We start from the raw sequence: 22,359 nt of genomic DNA on the forward strand, positions 1-22,359 counted from the left end.
CTCTCTCTCTCTCTCTCTCTCTCTCTTCTCGCTTACTTTCATTCACACACACACACACACACATACACACACACTACTACTACTACTACTACTACTACTACTACTACTACTACTACTACTACTACTACTACTACTACTACTACTACTACTACTACTACTATTAAAACTTCCACATTTGTAAATCAGTAGATCATCATCATCATCATCATCATCATCATCATAATTTATTTAAGATAATAAACTGTAAGATAATAACCTACAGTCCAATTGGTCAGAGAAAGTGTAAAGCCCAAATCTAGATATTTATTGTTACTGTTGTGGAAATACATATATCGGTACAAGGTGACATGAAGAGTAAACAGTGTTTCTGTAAAGGGGGACTTTATTGAATAAATACACAAAAAAGTGCAGCATGTCCATCTAACTCTACACATGTGTGTGTGTCATCTTGACTTCCTTGTCAGATCCAAGGTTAGCAGAATGCAAAATCATAATAAGACTCTTTCACAATCAGGAAGAAAGGGCAAGAAATCACGTGAGACACCAGAAGAGATTATTATTGTTGTTGTTTTCCTTTTCCAAAAAGTCACTTTATATTCCATGCAAATAAATATACTGTATGTTCAACATGAACGCAGGGGGCTTGTAGGAGTACGCTCATGTGTACTGTCTTTTGTGTGTGTGTGTGTGTGTGTGTGATTTGCGTGCCCATATATGTGTGTACCTCAGATACATTATATGATCAATCGTACTGTCTCTTTCTCTCTCTTTCTCTCTCTCTTTAATAAGACCTCCATATTCGTTTAGCTATACCTTCATTATTTTCGCTATACCATGTGTGTGTGTGTGTGTGGTCCTGCATGTGTGTGTGGGTGTGTGTGTTCACAGGTCCTCCGTCTCTCCGTCAAAGGGCATGGTGTCCATGTCCATGTGGATGTGTGAGTTGTCCTCACTGCAGACCCAGCCGATGGGCGTGCGGTTGAAGGAGGGGCGCAAGCGGATGTCGGCCTGCAGACTGAGCATGGCCTCCGGATCCTCTGAGTCAAGGTGGACATCGGGCAGCTCAAAGGTCAGCCTGGTCGCCTTGTCTTGGCCGCCGTAGGGCAGCGCCGTCCTATGGGAGGAAAGAGGGGGGCGGGATGGGTGGAGGAGAGGGAGGGAGGGGTGGTAGAGATGGATGAGTGTATTCAGCTGCACTAAAGCCATCTAGATATAATGAGTTTCCTCTGATTTTGACATTGAACCTCTATGACCCGGCAATATCACTAACTCGCTCATGAATCCAGTCAGTCATTCGTTTATTCAGTCAGTCACTCACACGTTGCCGCTCTGCCCCCTAGTGGTGTCACACACACGCATTAGGTTGACATCAACGTCAATCACTCTTCCACAAAACGTCGACACAGGTTACCCGTTGAACACCTCATCATAGTAACATCAGTACAACTGCAAGACAGCATTCTGAGTCCTGCTTACTTTTAGTAGCTTATCACAGTAATGTTAGCTCATGGAAAGAATGACTTAAGTTGTCACAGTAATGTTAGCTCATGGAAAGAATGGCTTATCACAGTAACGTCAGACGTCAGTACAACTGCAAGACAGATATTTATACAGATATACACGTGAGTAAAATGTATACACCAGCAAAAATGTGTAAATAATAATAATAAAAAACATGTTGTCATGTGAAGAAAATTTTTCTTTTCTACTTTTATTTCTTGTATTTTTTAACAATTCATGAACGGTTGACTTATTTGGAGACACAAGGTTTTCGATGTTGACGAAATGCCAAGGAAGACAGCAGTGCTTTATTGTTGATGAATTACTGCCGGTTGTCATAGAGATGGATGTTCTGTGGGCGTGGCTTAGCAAGGATAGGCGACTGAGGTTTGTTCATCAGCCTGCGAGGTGAAGCACTCACTATGCTCCAGTATGCCCTGGTTATATCATGTCTCACATAACGTGATAATGATAAGCTAGGGGGAGCAGTGTGTGTGTGTGTGTGTGTGTGCGTGTGTGTGTGTGTGTGTGTGTGTGTGTGTGTGTGTGTGTGTGTGTGTGTTGTGTGTGTGTGTGTGTGTGTGTGTGTGTGTGTGTGTGTGTGTGCAGGCCCGGACTGGCCATCAGGAGCACCGGGAGTTTTCCCGGTGGCCTGGCCTGCACAGATTAAAAAAAAAATTATATAATTATATATTTATATATTTTTTTTTATTATAATAATTTAAAAAAAATTTTGCCAGGGCATTGTTTCTAGTTGTGGCGGCGGAGCGGCACGATCGTTTTTAGATAACCTAGGTGGGTGGGGAACAACCAGGATTTCACTGTCTGCGACAGAGTTGGAGAACTATCTGACTCTCTCTCCCTCACGCGGACACACACACACACAATGGAGCCGTGCTGCCGCTTGTGATTGGTGGAGGCGGGACCAGGCGATACAACTGATTGACAGCGGAGGCAGCGAATGGAATGGCAGATGGAACACTCCCACTTTTCTGAAAGGAGTTGTTAAATCTGACATTACAAAAAACAATATGTGGTGGTTATGATTGGGGCTGAAGTTGAATAAACAATTTATGAAAGAGAGAGTCAAAATAATTCCAAGATAATTCAAAGATTACACACCTTTGCCACATTGGCTACAAACATAATCACTGCAAAGTTATCAAAAAAATAAGAATCTGATCAGACACAAAAGTTAAGTTGTTGTTCCCTTTCTAATTTCCTCAAAAACATCTAGTCTAGTTAATGTGATCAATATTATTTGACAATTGATGCTTTTTGTTGGAAATTTAGTCAGTGAGCTCATACTTTTGAGCTCATTTTATAGTTAAAATGATTGAGACAACGCAATCTTCTGTCTTCGTTGTGCATGCATGCGTGTGCTCACCACACGCGATACATGTGTCACTATTCTGGCAGTGGCTACTGTTATTATAGTATTGTAATGAAAGGTCTGTTATTTAATGTTTGTGTAAAGGGCTATTTTAACTGTGATGGGTAGTGCATCAGTAAAGTGAATATGTGCTCTTGCTCTTGTTTGAATAGGTGGAGAGAGTGGTTAACTGTATTAGTAAATAGAAAAATATGTTGTGCTCTTGCTTTTTTCTTTTTGAAGGTGGAGAGAGTACCATTGCTAGTGCCACAACAGTTTTATTTGGGGTTCATAACAGTACATTGTACTAAGCAATTGTTGGCTCATTAGTTTGTGATTCACATGCACTAAAATTCACCAGAATGCAGGAAATTAAGTCTTTGTAACAAAAAAAATCCGGAAAAAAAGTGGCCTGATTGGGGCTATATTTCGCGCTATATCTCCCGGTATGAATTATTTCCCCAGTCCGGCCCTGTGTGTGTGTTGTGATTGTGTTTGTGTTTGTGCACACATGTACAGTATGTGTCTATCTGTATGTGTGTGTGTGTGTGTGTGTGTGTGTGTGTGTGTGTGTGTGTGTGTGTGTGTGTGTGTGTGTGTGTTGTGTGTGTGTGTGTGTGTGTGTGTGTGTGTGTGTGTGTGTGTGTGTGTGTGTGTGTGTGGGTGTAAGCTAGAATAGTGGAGGCAGTTTTTTTTTTGTGTATATGTATGTGTATGTATGTGTGTGTGTGTGCGTGCGTGGGTGTGTGTGTGTGTGTGTTGTGTGTGCGTGCGTGCGTGTGTGTGTGCGTGAGTGTTTGTATGTCTATGGGGCATATGGGGCGACAGTGGCTCAGGAGGTAGAGCAGTTGTCTGGCAATCTGGAGGTTCCCGGTTTGATTCCCGCTCCTCCTGGGCAGTGTATCGATGTGTCCTTGAGCAAGACACTTAACCCCTAATTGCTCCCGATGAGCAGGTTGGCATCTTGCATGGTTGCCTCTGCCTTCGGTGCGTGAATGTGTGAAATGTGAGTAAAGGGCTTTGGATAAAAGCGCTATATAAAAAAGCAGCCATTTACCATTTATGCATTACATTTACATTTAGTCATTTAGCTGACGCTTTTATCCAAAGCGACTTACAAGTTTTGTACGACAAGTCAGCAGGAAGGGTACAACTCTATCAGCTGAGTAACAATGTTCATCAAAGTGTTGAGTGCTACAATATAGGTTAGTATATTAGGACAAGTGCATGACAGTAAGGTCAGTAGTTAGGGTTATTTTTGCATGTGCATGTGTCTGTCTGTGTGTTTGTGCACGGATGTATGTGTCTATCTGTATGTGTACAAGCTACAATAGTGGAGGCAGTGTGTTTTGTACAGGTATGTGTGTGTGCGTGTGCATGTGTGTGTGATTGTGTTTGTGTTTGTGCACACATGTACAGTATGTGTCTATCTGTATGTGTCTATCTGTGTGTGTGTGTGTGTGTGTGTGTGTGTGTGTGTGTGTGTGTGTGTGTGTGTGTGTGTGTGTGTGTGTGTGTGTGTGTGTGTGTGTGTGTGTGTGTGTGTGTGTGTAAGCTAGAATAGTGGAGGCAGTTTTTTTTGTGTGTATATGTATGTGTATGTATGTATGTATGTGTGTGTGTGTGTGTGTGTGTGTGTGTGTGTGTGTGTGTGTGTGCGTGCGCGTGTGTGTGCGTGTGCGTGTGTGTGTGTGTGTGTGTGTACCTGTTGAAGCTCTTGAACTTGGGCATATCTCTATGGTAGATGATGGGTCCTGGCATGTTCGCCTTCATGGTAGCTCTGAGCTCCTCGTCCCCCTTCATGGCCCGTTCCCATGGCGATACGTAGGTACGCACATACGCTTTTCTCATATTCTCCATCTCTGCCTGGTCTACCTTCTTCTCCACTGTTGGGGAGAAATAAAAATTAAGTGTTTTATCTGAAAAGGGCATATTCACCATTTCATAAATCTGACCAAAAACTTGGTTTTCTGTCATGAATGTGAAACTCTATGTTATTATTAGGTCCGCCTGCCTCTTTGTCCATTAGTCAATTGACCTATGTCAAGCCCCGCCCTCTTTTCTAATGATCCAATTACAACTGTTGCTGTCCAAGGGAAGTCCAAAGGAAGCTAATTGGTCAGTTTGTCGACCAAGACTTTGTTAGTCGGTTAGCAGTTTTTTAGTTTTTCTTTAACACTAGCACAGCCATGGAGAAAATTATAATTTTTAGATGGAAGAGCTGCACATTGATGGGCAAAGAGCCACATGCGGCTTGCAAGCCACGGGTTGGCCACCCCTGCGCTAGACGCTTGCAAAGTGCTGTGACTTTCGTCTGTTCCAACGGCCCATATGTGGAATAAAGTTCTAATTACATTTTCCTGAAGTCATTTTGAAATTTCAGAAACCGTGCCAGATAAAACGGGTACTTTAGGAAAAGTCATTGAGTGACAGAGCTGGAGCTCGACCGAGTGACGACGATACATTTATTGAAAATGCCTAGGGGTCATGTGACCCCTTGTCGGCTGTGCTATGTTAAGGTTTTTCTTCCATGCTGAATGAGTAATATCCTGAAAAATTAGGGATGCTCGATATTGGATTTTTTACCGATACCGATATACCGATATTGTCCAACTCTTAATTTCCGATACCGATATCAAACCGATACCGATATATGCAGGGTCCCCCCCCCCCGCCCCCAAAACGGAATAATTTCAGGTAATTAACATTACATATGTCTTGTCATGGAATTAACACAACATTATGCATACTTTTGACAATAAATAAAATCAGAATTTGTTCTTACTTGCTTGCCTGGGTAAATAAAGGTGAAATAAATGTAAAAAAAAAAATTGAAAAAAAATTGAAAAACGATACAGATAATTTCCGATATCACATTTTAATACCAATATCGGCCGATAATATCGGTAGGCCGATAATATCGGACATCCCTATGAAAAAGGACAATCAATCTCTGGTAAACATCCTTTTGCATTATTGCATGTGGGAAACACAACTTTACAGATTTGTTGCTTTTTCAACTACAGTAAGAATTTTTGTCGAGGACAGCCATTATTGTGTGTGTGTGTGTGTGTGTGTGTGTGTGTGTGTGTGTGTGTGTGTGTGTGTGTACCGTCTTGCTTGGGCTTCTCAGGCTTAGGGGGGGGGACTGGGGGGACATCAGCAGGTTCTGGAGGTTTTGCTGGAAGAGGCAAGAAGAAGATAGTCCTGATCAGCACACACACTCTCACACACACACACACACATATACCATACACACACACACACACACATATACCATACACACACACACACACACACACACATATACCGTACACACACACACAAACACACACACACACATGTTTGTTACTCTCTTTCTCTTTCCTTCCTTCTCACACACATCTTATCTCTCTCCAACGCACACACAAACACACATACACAGACACATTATACAAACACACTATACAAACACATACTGTACGCGTTCTCTCTTTTCTCTCTTACACACCCGCAGGACCACATTCATTCACCTCTCTCTCTTTCAGTGTGGCAGCTCCACCCTCTGGAACTCCCTCCCCGCAGAACTCCGCAACGCCCCAACTCTGGACTCATTAAAAAAACTACTCAAAACCCACCTCTTCAACTTGGCCTTTAACCCCTAATTTCTCACTTTGTATGTTGCGTCTGTCCACTATGTTTGTTACTTTCGTTATTTCCCCCCCCTATGTAAAGCGACCTTGGGTCTTCTGAAAGGCGCTATATAAAACAAAGTTATTATTATTATTCTCTCTCTCTCTCTCTCCCTCTCTCCCTCTCTCTCTCTCTCTCCTTCTCTCTCTCTCTGTCTTCCGCATGACTCACTCTCCCTCTCTCTCTCTCTCTCTCTCTCTCTCTCTCTCTCTCTCTCTCTCTCTCTCTCTCTCTCTCTGTCTCTTCTTTCTCTCTCTCTGTATGTCTTTCTCCTTCAAACACACACACACACCCTCTCCCACCTGTCCTCTCACCATGTGCTCATTGGTGACGATGAACTTCTCCACTCTCTGCTGCCTCATCCTGAACATCTTGGAGCCCTTGTTCTTCAGCAGAGACAGCTCCTCCAGCATGGTGTCCTTGGGCGTCTTGATCTTAGTGCCCAGGTCAAACTCAGAGGCCTCCGGGTCGGACTCATGGTCTGAGGGAGGGGGGTGGAGTAGAGGAGGAGGAGAGGGAGGGAGAGGGAGGGAGAGGGAGGAGAGGGAGGAGGAGGAGAGGGAGAAAGGAGAAAGGAGAGGGAGAAAGGAGAAAGGAAAGGAGGAGGAGAGAGAGGAGGAGAGGGAGGGAGAGGGAGGGAGGAGGAGAGGGAGAAAGGAGAAAGGAAAGGGAGGAGGAGAGAGGAGGAGGAGAGGGAGGAGGAGAGGGAGAAAGGAGAAAGGAAAGGGAGGAGGAGAGAGGAGGAGGAGAGGGAGGAGAGTGAGGAGGAGAGAGGAGGAGGAGAGGGAAGAGGAGAGAGAGGGAGAAGAGGGAAGGAGGAGGAGAGCGAGGGAGAAGGGGGGGAGGGAGGAGGAGAGAAAGCGAGGGGGGAGGAGGAGAGAGAGGTAGGGAGGAGGAGGAGGGGAGGAGAGGTAGAGACATTTAAAGGATGGAAGATGAGATGAGCAGTCAGGTGACATGTGGGAAAAGGTTGGGGGGGCAACAGGCTCAGGAGGTAGAGCGGTCGTCTGGTAATCAGAAGGTTCCTGGTTCAATCATGGCTCCTCCCGGCAGCGTGTCGAAGTGTCCTTGAGCAAGACACTTAACCCCTAACTGCTCCCGATGAGCAGGTTGGCACCTTGCATGGTCGCCTCCGCTGTAGGTGTGTGAATGTGTGTGAGTGAATGGATGAATGTGAGGCATAAATTGTAAAGTGCTTTGAATAAATATATATAAATGCAGTCCAGTCCAGGACTATTCATCGTATACTGATTGATTACCAAACATACTGTATATGGCAGAGGAGTCAGTATCCCCAATATAGTTAGTACAACACCACTGGTTATGGAGAACTGGAAGAGGGAGGGATTTTGATCTGATTAAATTGGATTACAGCCACATTCTCCCCAACTCCGTATAACTGGAACAGAGGCTACTGCAGGAGCGTGAGGGAGGAGGGAGGCTTGGAGGGTTACTAGGCCAACACAGGATGGAAGAGATGCTATTAAGGAATGTCAGACTACAGGGCCTCTTGGAGGAGAGCTCCTAACCACACTTTTATAGAGGGAAATCCTCCTCCTCCCTCTATTCCTCCCTCCCTCCTTTCTGCCCTCCCTTCCACCCCCCCCCCCCTCCATCCCTCCCCTCCCTCCCCTCCCCTCCCTCCCTCCCTCCCTCCCTCCCTCCCTCCCTCCCTCCCTCACTTGCTTGCTTGCTTCCTCCCTCACTCCCTTGCTGTTGTGCTCTCTCTCTCTCTCTCTCTCTATGTGATGGAGAGATCTGACAGATTTTACTGCTCCACACAGTGCTGCTCATAAAACACTCTCCTCTTCTGTCACACACACACACACACACACACACACACACACACACACACACACACACACACACACACACACACACACACACACACACACACACACACACCACACACACACACCACACACACACACACACACACACACACACACACACACACACACACACACACACACACACACACACACACACACACACACACACACACACACACACACACATACATACATACATACATACATACATACATACATACATACATACATACATACATACATACATACATACATACATACATACATACACACATACACACAAACTCACTCTGATATCACTCATAACACCTGGAGCCAGGCCATAAAAATGCACATGCACAACCACACACACACACATGCACATGCACAACCAACACAAACACATATGCATTCAAACACACATATACACCCCCCCCCCCCCCCCACACACACACACACACACACACACACACTCACAGGCAGACATGCACTTTAAAACTGGAATTGTGATGCTGTGGTGAGAACTGTTAGCAGTACCTCATAAATCAGACATCAGTGAGAGAGACAGAGAGAGAGAGAGGGAGAGAGAGAGAGAGAGAGAGAGAGAGAGAGAGAGAGAGAGAGGAGAGAGAGAGAGAGAGAGAGGGAGAGAGAGAGAGGGGGGTGAAATGTGTGTGAGTATGCGCATGTGCAATATGTGTGTGTGTGTGTGAGACAGTGAGAGAGACAGAGAGTAACAGAGAGAGATAGAGAGAGAGTAACAGAGAGAGAAAGTAACAAAGAGGGGGAGAGAGTAATAGAGAGAGAGAAAGAGAAAAGAGAGTAACAGAGAGAGAGAGAGTAACAGAGATACAGATAGAGAGCGTAACAGAAAGAGAGAAAGTAACAGAGAGAGAGTAACAGAGAGAGAGAGAGAGAGAGAGTGTAACAGAGATACAGAGAGAGAGAGAGCGTAACAGAAAGAGAGAAAGTAACAGAGAGGGAGCGAGAGTAATAGAGAGAGAGAAAGATAAAAGAGAGTAACAGAGAAAGTAACAGAGAGAGAGAGAGTAAGAGAGAGAGAGAGAGAGAGAGAGAGAGAGAGAGAGAGAGAGAGAGAGAGAGAGAGAGAGAGAGAGAGAGAGAGAGAGAGAGAGAGAGAGAGTAATTGTGGCTGCAGTAGAGAGTGAAGTCTCAGGGGGATATTGATTAGAGTTAATTCTGAAGAATGTGGAACCAGAGCTGCCTGCTGACTGGGAAGAAACTGGACTGACTGACAGAGACACAGACCACAGACTCTACAGATGGACTGACTGGGACAGGCTACAGACATGATGGACAGACAGACAGACAGATAGACTGGCTATATATATATATAGACAGACAGACAGACAGACAGACAGACAGACAGACAGACAGACAGACAGACAGACAGACAGACAGACAGACAGACAGACAGACAGACAGACAGACAGACAGACAGACATCGTGCCTCACAGATATCAAGACAAGAGAGAGACAGACAAGCACATACCCATGCACACAAATATACAGATACACAGACAGACAGACAGACAGACAGACAGACAGACAGACAGACAGACATACAGACAGACAGACAGACAGGACAGGAAAATAGAATAGAATAGAAATACTTTATTCTTTGTAAAAAAAAAAAAAATAGAATACTGGCATTAAGGATGGATGGGCACACCAAGAAAGGTAGGAGGAACAAACTGACTGACTGACTGACTGACTGACTGACTGACTGACTGACTGACTGACTGACTGACTGACTGACTGACTGACTGACTGACTGACTGACTGACTGGTTGACAGGTGAAGAAGCAGATGGCCAAGCAGCCAGATTCACGTACAAACAGACAGAAATAGACAGTGGGAAGGCAAGCAGAGATGAACAGATTGGTGAACAGAACAGTTAAACAGACAGACACAGATTTTCGCCTGGAGCTAAACTGTGCTGGAAATATCTGTCTGTTGCCTTGTAATCTTGCAAAGCCACACCTCTCTCAGCGAGATTAGATGCCATGGGACGCATTTGTCAATGTGTTTATTCAGTTGTATTAAAGCCCCACTGCAGACATTTTAAGTGTAGATCGTTTTCACATACATTAATTGAATAGAAAATTATCTTTTTGAAATAGTAAATCAATATATAGCTCTTTCTAACTCCAGTGTTTACAAACAATGTACACATTTCATCTCCACACAAAAAAAGAGCAGTAGAAATACAGTATCTACCCCTTATTCCATGGTAGTCCTTGTATGAAGAGCTCTATCAATCAACTAGAGAATGGAGACATGTCTCCATCTCCATATTTTTTATTTGTTTATGTTTGGATCACAGATGAGGCCTTTAACTCTAGTTCCACTGCTGCTTTACATACATTCCTCTGCAAACAAACATGGCGAGAGCAGCTTCTGTCTGATCCAAGGTCTGTTGTTTGGTGCTGTTGTTAATGATGACAGATGTGTGGCTGCCACACCACCTGGCCATCGTTCTTATCCCTCCAGGAGATGCCAAATGCTTGTTAGATATTGTGTTACTTGTACTTGGTGTGTGTGTGTGTGCTTGTGCATGATGAGAACACACGCAGTGATGTACACCCACACCATGCCCTTTACACACAGACACACACACACACACACACGCACGCACGCACACACACACACACACACACACACACACACACACACACACACACACACACACACACACACATGAAAGGCGCTATATAAAACAAAGTTATTATTATTATTCTCTCTCTCTCTCTCTCTCTCTCTCTCTCTCTCTCTCTCTCTCTCTCTCTCTCTCTCTCTCTCTCTTTCTCTCTCAAGATTTACTGTAAATGTCATGCCCAATTATAAGTCTCAATCTCTGGTGTCTGCTATCTATCTTATTTATATCTATCTTCTGTGTGTATGTGTGTGTGTGTGTGTGTGTGTGTGTGTGTGTGTGTGTGTGTGTGTGTGTGTCGCGCGCGCAGTGGTGGGAAGTAACTAAGTATTTTTATTCACGTATACTGTACTTAAGAACAATTTTTCAACTACTTGTACTTGTAGTTTTCACTTTAGGGAACATATACTCCACTACATTTCAAAGGAAATATTGTACTTTTTACTCCACGACATTTATCTGAAGCCATCAGTTACTAGTTACTTTGAAGAAAAGGATTTTGCATAGAAAGCATGGCAAGAATGTATGAAGATTATATACTTTCACATAGGGCTGGGCGATAAAACGATAACGATAACTATCGCGATAAATTATTTCCTCGAAATAAACATGAAACGTGGTCGCAAAGTTTCGATATATCGATTTTCCAAGCTTGGATATGAGCACACGCACTAACAACCAATCAGTGAAGGAGATGGCGACAGCGAAGGAGACCCGCGGTGCACCTCTGGGTAGTAAACAAGGCTGGCTAGGATCATTAGCTTGCACGCCGCTATTTTATAGTTTACGTGTGGAGTGGGTGTGTGGCGTGAATTCTGAGGCCACGGTTAGAGTAGTGTGGGGTATGCGGTGGACGTCGTTGCAATGTATTGGGGCAGAACGGAGTATTTTAGGGTGATAGTACATTGGAAACAAGGCTGGCTAGGATCATTAGCTTGCACGCAGCTATTTTATAGTTTACGTGCGGAGTGGGTGTGTGGCGTGAATTCTGAGGCCACGGTTAGAGTAGTGTGGGTTATGCGGTGGACGTCGTTGCAATGTATTGGGGCGGAACGGAGTATTTTAGGGTGATAGTTAGTACATTGTCATGGGATACACCGCTTGCTCTGGCTAACTGTTAGTTCCATTCTTATAATGCATATGATCCAGTGGCGGTAGGTTGCCCCCTGGTGGAATATAATAATCTATCAACTCGAGACATTCGCAGCAGCAAAACAAGTGAGTCTATTAATAGCCCCTCCATCGGCGCCGGGCATAAGAAGACAGAAATTATTGACAGAAATTATATCGACGATAATTATCGATATCGAGTGATATGAAAATAATTTTATAATTTTATCGCAATAACGTTTTTGGCCATATCGCCCAGCCCTACTTTCACATGTGAAGCCTGTCAACTTCAAGAGGACATAATCAGAGCAGCATAATTGGACCACACACCACTTTAACCTTTAGATGTCAATGGTTGAACATTCCCAAGCACTGGAATACACAAACGTCATGTAGAATGTACGTCATACTTTAGTACATTCAATATCAAATATTTCTCTACTTTTACTTAAGTAGAATTTTGAATAGAGGACTTTTACTTTAACCAGAGTACTAATTTATCTGGGTATTCCTACTTTTACTTAAGTAAAGGAACTGTATACTTCTTCCACCACTGATCTTAACTATATTTTCTGTCTACATGTGTGTGTAAGTGTGTGTGTCCCACATTTTCAACTCATAGTGAATTATAGCTGCTTTAGCTATAGCCTGCTTTATGAGAACATTATTATGAGGTATCTGACATTCGTCTATTAAATTCAAAATGTGTCAGAAAATTATTAAGAAAGCCACATATATGCATGTGCATAGTCTGCCGTGTGTGTGTGTGTGTGTGTGTGTGTGTGTGTGTGTGTGTGTGTGTGTGTGTGTGTGTGTGTGTGTGTGTGTGTGTGTGTGTGTGTGTGTGTGTGTGTGTGTGTGTGTGTGTGTGTGTGTGTGTGTGTGTGTGTGTGTGTGTGTGTGTGTGTGTGTGTGTGTGTGTGTGTGTGTGTGTGTGTCCTACCATCCTGGGAGACGTGGGTCAGGTCTGTGATGATCTTGGAGACCTTCTTCCTCTTGTTGGAGGCAGTAGGATTTTGCTGAGGCATGATTGCAGTCTATTGAATGACACAGAGGGATGGTGACATCAGTGCACCTATCACATACACCGATTCATCTTAACACATTCTGCGCCAAACCTGAGTATAGTCGGGTTTCGCCACCAGCGGTTGAGCACCATACCTGAGTATACTCTGGGTTTGATCCTTTGATCTTTTTCCTTTGATCCCCTCAGCCGGAGCTCCCTAGGTCTCCCTGGCATACCTGCTTACATTGGAATTGCAATGACGATCAAATCTCACCAGGTGGCAGTATCGCCTACCTTTTGAACTCTGATCGTTTCGTTTAGACAGTGTCTGTCCTGATCCCTGTCTGTCCTGACTTGCTCTGAGAGGGAGGAGTTCTTGCAGAGCAATCGCTCAGAGATTTTCTCGCCTCAAAACCTATAGTTTCCCGTATACACGAGTATACACATATAAACGAGTAATCACGATCGCCGATGGGATCACTGGGATTCTTCTTTTTGGAGTACCTTCTGGCTAAGGTACATTCTATGTTTATTTTACCGAACCTGAAACATGTTTCTGTACCGATCACATTTTCGTTACAAAACGTGAAGACACATATGTATATGGTATATACCTTTGATTTGGAAGTATTTGGGGTTTTAGGCGATTTGGGCATATTGCATATAACGTGTCATATCTCGCGATCTATGAAAAAAGACTAGATTATTTTGGAAAGGGGCGATGTTTAGCGTGTAATAGCACACAAACTACAGTATGTAGAAATGAACTGGTTAGACAGTGTTGGACTATGAACAATGCCTGTCAAATGAGCCATACTATTGTCTCCATAGCTATAATACAGAACACACAATGGGTCCGCAAAACATCGCTAAAATGGTCAATAACATTGAGTAAAGTTGGGAAAAGAGCGTGGCGCTCAATGAGTTAATCATCATCTGCCAATCAGAATACTGGGACTGATCACTTCTGTATCAGTAACAGCACAGCCATTTGACAGGCCTGTGCTTTAGCTGCACATTTTATAAACCCAAATGCAATTAAAAAGTATTTTTTCTTATTAAATATTGTGCTGTAAGTATGTACCTACCTTGTTTTACAACCAGGAAATGCCCAAGTTGTATGTATTGTACTGGAAATCTTGTAATCCATGCACATGTTTTAAATTTTTTTACAGTGAATCTCTTAGTTACAACAAGTATGTTTATACATGACGACGCTTTAATAAATAAAAAAAAATGGAGCTTGTTTATACTGCCGACTTGCTGCGACTAGTGGTCAGGAAATTGTTATGGCAGCTTTAAGTGGAAATTATTTTTTGAGTATTTTGTTCAGAATGTGCCTTTTTCCTTTTCTCCACTAGATGTCACCAATGTCGGTTGTTCATATAACTATACAAACGACTAATAAATATGTTTTGTAGATCTCAAGAGCTTGCATTCGACTCTACACTTCCTTGTTTCCTCAGTAATACACCCGCCAAGTGTGTAGACTAGTGCAGTGCCTGTTCAGAGCGTGTGGCCATTCAGAACGCATGCCCGTTCAGAGCGGACCAATTGCTTGGCCCCCAAGTGCTGCTTGCAGTTCTAGAAACATGTGGTATGGCATGCTTGCAGTTTTCTCTCTGTGCGTTCAGTAGAAAGCTATCTGGCTGCATGTTAGCCTATAACATAGCACAATGAATGGAAGCAGACATGGCCGGTTAGTCTTCGGGAGAGGTGTTAGTTGGACAATGCCATTCATTCATTGTGCTAAGCTAGGCTAACGTGCAGCCAGATAGCTTTCTACTGAACGAACAGAGCGTGGTATCTATCTTCTTGTCTCTCTCTGGAGAAGACGATAAGTTAATTTCCCAAAATGTTGGCGTGTTCTTTTAAGAACCGCTCATCCGATCGACTTCACACTTGACACGGCACTCCCTTCGGTCCTCAGAATTACATGTGGCAAGTGTGAAGTCGATCGGACGAATGGTTCTCGAGATATCCGAAGGACAGTTATACATACAGACACGCGGACACACAAACACCTTCATTTATAGTTAGAGATAAAGTTATTTATTTATTATATATTTAAACCACTTATTAATCAGTTATTTAAATCAGATATGGGATGATGGTGCAACCTTGCTAGGACACCTATTTTTAAGTCAAGCACAGCAGGCAGAGCCACCAACACAGAGTCCCTGCGAGCGCCTGGGGGATAGCGCTGTTACTCCATGTATCTGATCTCGTTCCTCCAGCACACTAAAGACTCGGATCGGCCCGGCAGTATATGTCTCTGCCTTGTCTTGTGCACACAGGTCGAAAGCAATTTACGTCGGGCTGGAGGTGAGTCTCCGTACGGGAGAAAGAGCTCCGGGGGGCCTCTTCCATAGGGAGACAGTTAATGTAATTGCTTTTCATCTGCTGTAATTGAAGCTCATTTCCTAGCTGGGGATGCTATTTTTATAGACCCATGTTCCACAGCTCAGTGCTGAGTGGGACTGTCACCATCAACGCAGGACACACACACACACACACACACATGACAGGACACGTACAGACACACACACACACACACACAGGACAGGACACACACACACACACACACATTCAGGTTCCAAGGGAAGCAGGCACTTATAGATACGCACAGGGGAGCAATCATATTCCCACACACACATTTACCGAAAGACACACTCTGACACACACCTGATTTAAATGTGAGACATTGGCCACAGATGAATGGGATATTAGAGGCTTTTGGAGATTTCCATGGCATTAGTTTGGGGAATTGCCGAGGGAAATGAAGGGAGAACTCTCCGAGACCAAAGTGCAATGACCCGCGGCTCCTGTTACCTGCTCGCGGGCAGAGGGGCGCTGCTGTCCCCCTCGTCCTGCCTGTTTTAGCTCCAGATAAATCTCCCGGGACAGCTGAGGGGAACGCCATCAGTCAGCACATTCCGAAACACATACACATCCATCTGTCCATCCAGGCATCCACCTATCCAGCCACGTAACTTGCTCCTGAAAGATTCAGCTTGATATGGTCGCCTTCTGCTCCTGAACTAAAGATTCTGATCGATAGGGTCGCCTTCTGCCCCTGAACTAAAGATTCTGATCGATAGGGTCGCCTTCTGCCCCTGAACTAAAAGCTCTGCTTGATAGGGCTGCATTCTGAACAAAAATCTCTGCTCGATAGGGCTGCATTCTGAACTAAAATCTCTGCTTGATAGGGCTGCATTCTGAACTAAAATCTCTGCTCGATAGGGCTGCATTCTGAACTAAAAGCTCCGCTCGATAGGGCTACATTCTGAACTAAAAGCTCCGCTCGATAGGGCTGCATTCTGAACAAAGATCTCTGCTCGATAGGGCTGCATTCTTAACTAAAAGCTCCGCTCGATAAGGCTACATTCTGAACTAAAAGCTCTGCTCGATAGGGCTACATTCTGAACTAAAAGCTCTGCTCGATAGGGCTGCATTCTTAACTAAAAGCTCTGCTCAATAGGGCTGCATTCTTAACTAAAAGCTCCGCTCAATAGGGCTGCATTCTTAACTAAAAGCTCTGCTCAATAGGGCTACATTCTGAACTAAAAGCTCTGCTCGATAGGGCTGCATTCTTCAACTACCTCAGCGTCATGAGGAAAAGGAACAAGGACAAGGTAAAGTAGGCCACCACTTCAGACCTCAAGTTCCTTTTCGAATTAACTAAGTCCTATTTCAAGTTAATTGGTTAATTATGAAACTGCAAGTCAGCAACAATGGGACACGCACCATACATAGTGTAAAACAGATTGAGTTTAAAGTCAATGTCACTATGATAATGTCTGTATTTGCTGTATCATGGGTGTGGGAGCAAGCGTTAGTATTAGGTTTAGCAGGTGCCTCTGATTCTGCAACTCATTCATTTATTACAGTGTGACATACTGTATGCATGCTTATACATAGCACAGAACATGATATGGCCCTGACAGCGGCTTCGTTGACGGGCCTTGCCCATGCCCACGAAGACCATCATCCATGGTACTTGAACCCGAAATGACGGAAACGTTGCCATAATTTCCAGTTAATCCACAAACATGTGAGGCATGTACGAGAGCGAGTGTGTTGATCTGGGTGTGTGTGTATGTGTGTGTGTGTGGCAGTGTGGCCGTGTGTACACATAATACTCACTCTCTTTGTAGATACCCAGGTATCCTCGGGGGAAGTGAGAAGAGAAGAGACAGAAGGTTCCAGGTGGTCCCAGAAGAGAAAGTATTCCCAGGTAGATTGGAGTCCTAGAGCCTGTTTGTGACTGACTGCCCTCCTCTGCAACCCAGGAGAGTGTGAAACCCTATAGGCAAGTACTCCAGCAGTGTTACTGTATGGACCAGGCCTGGAAGGGTGGGTGGGGGCGGGTGATGGAGGAGGGTGGGGGCTGGTGGTGGGGTTCAGAGTTCAGAGGTTGATTGGGAGACTGATATTGCCTTGCAGATGCTCCACAGGGTCCGTCTATCTATAGACCAACAGCCAGGCTGGGAAAACGACCTCCCCCCCTTGACAAGGTGTGTGTGACACTTGAGCAGTGTCGGTTAGCTACATGTCGTTAAATTACTAGTTTAACTAGACGGTTGGGTGGTAGTTTAACTACATTCAAACACTTGTAGTTTTTTCAGTAAAAACAGGGTCATGTAGTTAAGGGGATTAATTACAAACTACATGTTGAAAAGTGAGGTTTTACCTGCCCTGGTCACTAAATCAAACACACCCAAACTTTACTCTGTGTCAGTTCAGTTAATAATAATAATAATTCATTTAATTTATATAGCGCTTCTCAATGACCCGAAGTCGCTGACAGTAGTCGGGAGCAAAGTAAAAACAAAGAAACAAAAACAAAGAAACAACAAAGAAACAAAAACAAAAGGAACATGAGACCATGGGGGGAACAGGGAAGACAGCATGAGATAGGACAAAAAGATAGAGCGGCAGGAGACAGACATCAATCAGGTTGGAGGGGGGGGGGGGGGGGGGGTGGGGGGTTATGGGTGGGGGGGGGGGTTGAAGGCAAGGGAGAACAGGTGGGTTTTGAGGGGAGCTTTGAAGGTGGAGAGTGTAGGGGAGTCTCTGATGGACTGAGGGAGGGAGTTCCAGAGTCTGTTGTGTTAATTTAATTTGACAACCAATTTATTATTCTTAATATTGATTTTAGTTTAAGGTCTTTAATTGTGAAGAAGCTGGTCGTTTGTTTTAGAGAAGCTTTCCCAATGCTGTACTTAACTCCACACAGAGGTAAATGGCAAATGTTAACCATATATGCTGTCTAGGTTGCAAATTGAGATAACATTAACATCTGTAAAGTAAACCACTGGCCTATAAAGGTTTTGTTAATAAAGTGGTATGTGGTACAGTTAGGCTGCTCTGATTACGTCCTCTTGAAGTTGGCAGGCTTGATTGATTGATTGATTGATTGATTGATTGATTGATTGAAATGTTATTAACAGATTGCAGAATGGGTACAATACAGTACAGCTCAATACACACAATTGTTAAGGGGATGCAGACCAGAGAAAGACTTCCGTCTTGTTTACATCAGTGTCCCCCATTTTCAATTCATCATAACATATATGACATACATGACATACAGATAGACAGTACTGCTACATCTAGACATTAAATGACATACCAGATCTACAAATATACAGTACTGTTTATGAGTACAAAAATAGTCTAAAAAGAGAGTATATACATTTGAGGGGGAAGAAACTGTACATTGGAGGAGGTTGGGTAGGTGGGGTGGGGTGGGGTGGGGGGGTAACTGTACATTGGAGGTGGTTGGGTGGGGGGGGGGGTGGGGGGGTTGGGTAGGCGGGGTGGGGAAATTGTACATTGGAAGGGGTTGGGTTTGGACATTTACAGGGGCCAGTTTCTAATTGCAATCTCCCGTAGGTGTTCTTTGAGAGTGGTTTTGAAGGTGAGTATGTGATTCACATTCCTTTACAGCTGTGGGTAGGGCGTTCCACATTGATGTGGCATAATTGCAAAACGTGTTTAGTCCCTTGTTTGAGCCGAATCTGTGTTTAACATGATTTGTGGAACTCCCTCTGTGTTGTGGTCGTGGTATTCACTGACCTTTGGGAGGTATTTTGACATGTACATGGGTACCTTGGTGTAGTGTATCTTGTAGACCAGGCCCATTGCAAGTTGCTGTACTCTGTCGTCTACTCTAAGCCATTCTAGGTTGTCAAAGTGGGCAGGGGTGAGGTGGGTTCTTGGAGTAAGGTCAAGCAGTAGTCTGACCAGTTTGTTTTGAGATGTTTATAATTTAGTTTTTAGCGCCTTTGAGGTGCTTTGGTACCATGAGGTGCAAGCATAATCGTAGTACCCTTGAATGAGTGCTCCTGCCAGAGTCTTCAGGGTATTCTTGTTTATCAGAGAGGAGATCCGGTACAAGAATCTAGTTCTTTGGTTGACTTTTTTGATTACATTGGATGCCATTTTGTCACAGGAAAGATTTGCCTCTAGGATGGAACCCAGGTATGTAATTTCATCTTTCCTTGTGACAATATTGTCACCCACTGTAACTGAGAAGTCGTCGGTCTTGCTGAGTTTGTTATTTGAACCGAAGAGAATGGACTCTGTTTTAGCCAGGTGTAATGATAATTTGTTATCAGCGAGCCAGGTGCAGATTCTGCCTAGTTCCGAGCTGAGGATTTTTTCAACCTGTAACTTGTTCTTGTCAGAGACCAGCAGGGCTGAGTCGTCCGCGAAGGAACAAGGAACAGGAACAAGTTGCAGTCACAAGCTGACGACATGTCATTTGCATAGATTAGGAACAGTAACAGTCCTAGTATGCTTCCTTGTGGAACACCACAGCTCACTGGGAGAACATTATCTTCATTCTTGCCATGTTTTCTATGCAAAATCTTTTTCTTCAAAGTAACTAGTGTAGTATATTTTGGACAAATATACATATTCTTAAATGGCTATTCTTAAATGTCCTATAGTCAAGGGAACTTTGATTAAATTGTAATTATCACTGAAATTAGGTCTTCAATATAGAGAACATTTTGATATTAAACTTGGCATATATTATAAGTCACAGGTACCGGATTAAGAGTGAATTTACTAAAGTGTCAATCTATTCTGTATAACTAACTTGAGTTGTCTATCAATATAACTGGTTAACTTAGGATCATCTAAGGTGATAATTTAGAAAAGCATGGTTTAAGACTTTACTGAATTTAGGTAAACCAGTTGAATAAATTAAATAATATGAAATGCCATATATATATATTGAACTGATAATAACTCCAGTGAATGTGAACTTTGTGATTTATTCTTGGACGAAACTGTTAATGTGTTATGTTGAAATATGTGTCTTTGAGAGAAGTACCTTAACACTTTGAGTGCCGACGACGTGTATTGTCATCTTATCATGCCCCCCGTTGAGTGCCGACGACGTGAAATGTCGTTTGATTTTTTTATTAGCGATCTGAATTCATATTTCATCAACCGAGTCTCCCGTTGGTACAGCAGACCCTCTAGGACAGGGGTCGGCAATTAGGTCTGGCCACGGGCCAAATTTTCCCCAAGCCATTGACTGGCGGGCCAGCACCAAAAACAATGGCTAATTTAATATAATGATAGTGAAAAATGCAGCACTGCGGCGGGTGCATACACATAATAATAATAATAATAATAATAATAATAATAATAATAATAATAATAATAATAATAATAATAATAATAATAATAATAATAATTAATAATAATAATAATAATAATAATAATAATAATAATAATAATAATAATAATAATAATAATAATAATAATAATAATAATAATAATAATAATAATAATAATAATAATAATAATAATAATAATAATAATAATAATAATAATAACTTTATTTGTATAGCACTTTTCATACAGAGGTTGCAGTTCAAAGTGCTTCACAACAGTAAAAAATCGCAAATGGGGGACCCTGATGTAAACAAGACAAACGTCTTTCTCTGGTCTGCATCCCCTTAACAATTGTGTTTATTGAGCCGTACTGTATTGTACCCATTCTGCAATCTGTTAATAAAGTTTTCATTCATTCATTCATGAACAGCAGATCAGCTGTTGCAGATCACCGCAGCGAGTGATGAACACAGATCAGAATGCATGAAAACACGACTCACCATAACTGCCCTGGGCTTGTTTCAGTCCTCCAAAATCCCTGCTAATGTTTGAAACATGTAAAATATCCACTCGCGAGTCGCCGCCCTCCAATTCCAGATTGGCGTTGAATGCAGCTACTTTATCTGCCAACTTGAACACAGTTGTCATCATTGCCTCGAGTCATTTGCTATCTTGTCGCCACATATTATGCAGAGAGGACCTCGGCATGCAAGAATCACCGACCTGTTGCGATAAACCCGTATTTTAAGTATGACTCCTATTTATTAAAAGAAGCTTTATGTGTCTTGGAGGTCGTAGGCTCCTCTTCTGGCTCCTCGGTTGGTATTTCCCCGTTGCAAAGAAGCTATCCAAAGACGTTTGTTTTGTTTTTTTTAACACATTTTTGCTAAAGTTAATCGCTCGCATCCCGAAGGCGGACGTGAAAGTGCGTTAGGGAAAATATACACGTGGCCCGGTGGGACTATTCCATTGGTTCTCCCAGTCGCGTGTATGCTTTACCCAACCAGTTGTGTTTCCGGGTGCAAGTTTTGCGCTCTGATTGGCCAGGTCATGTGACATGTGCGCCAATCGTGGGACAGCAAGTTCTGCGCCTATTTCCGGGTCTAACAGCCTGCAAACTACCTGGCGTTCTATCGCCATGCTCTAAGACAAACGCTAACCTTAACCAACTTCGAAAGAGTGCCTAAGCTTAACCATCTAAAGAAGGGCAGGCGTTCTATCGCCATGCTCTAAGACAAACTCTAACCTTAACCAACTTCGAAAGAGCGCCTAAGCTTAACCAGTGTAGACACTTGCGGTCCCACGATTGGGCGTACATGTCACATGACCAGAAATGACCTGGCCAATCAGAGACGCGGAAACACAACTGGGTTGGGTAAAGCATTCACGCCTCCCAGTCCATGTGACTATTTCTAGCATTTCAATTGGCTATAGTGACAGACATAGATATGATGAATAGATAGATACAGCTTCACAAAGACACTCTGGCGTCACGAGTGAATATTTCCTGTGCGTAAAATAAATATCATATTCTCAAAATAAACTGACAGGCCAGAAATTATTGCTGGCGGGCCAA

At 43.4% G+C, this 22,359-nt stretch overlaps 1 protein-coding gene across 1 annotated transcript; it reads right to left on the reverse strand.

The window, feature by feature from the left end:
* Nucleotides 1-476: 476 nt before the first annotated feature.
* On the reverse strand, nt 477-17,428 carry myoz1b (myozenin 1b). Its single transcript, XM_084322642.1, is given in 7 exon segments — nt 477-1,114; nt 4,578-4,758; nt 5,985-6,029; nt 6,032-6,053; nt 6,859-7,025; nt 13,086-13,179; nt 17,295-17,428. Coding segments are annotated over 6 exon segments (732 nt in total). The 5' UTR covers nt 13,171-13,179; nt 17,295-17,428; the 3' UTR covers nt 477-882.
* Between the last annotated feature and the right edge of the window lie 4,931 nt (nt 17,429-22,359).

The sequence above is a fragment of the Notolepis coatsorum genome (assembly GCF_963971535.1).
Source record: "Notolepis coatsorum genome assembly, chromosome: 10".
Taxonomy (NCBI): Eukaryota; Metazoa; Chordata; class Actinopteri; order Aulopiformes; family Paralepididae; genus Notolepis; species Notolepis coatsorum.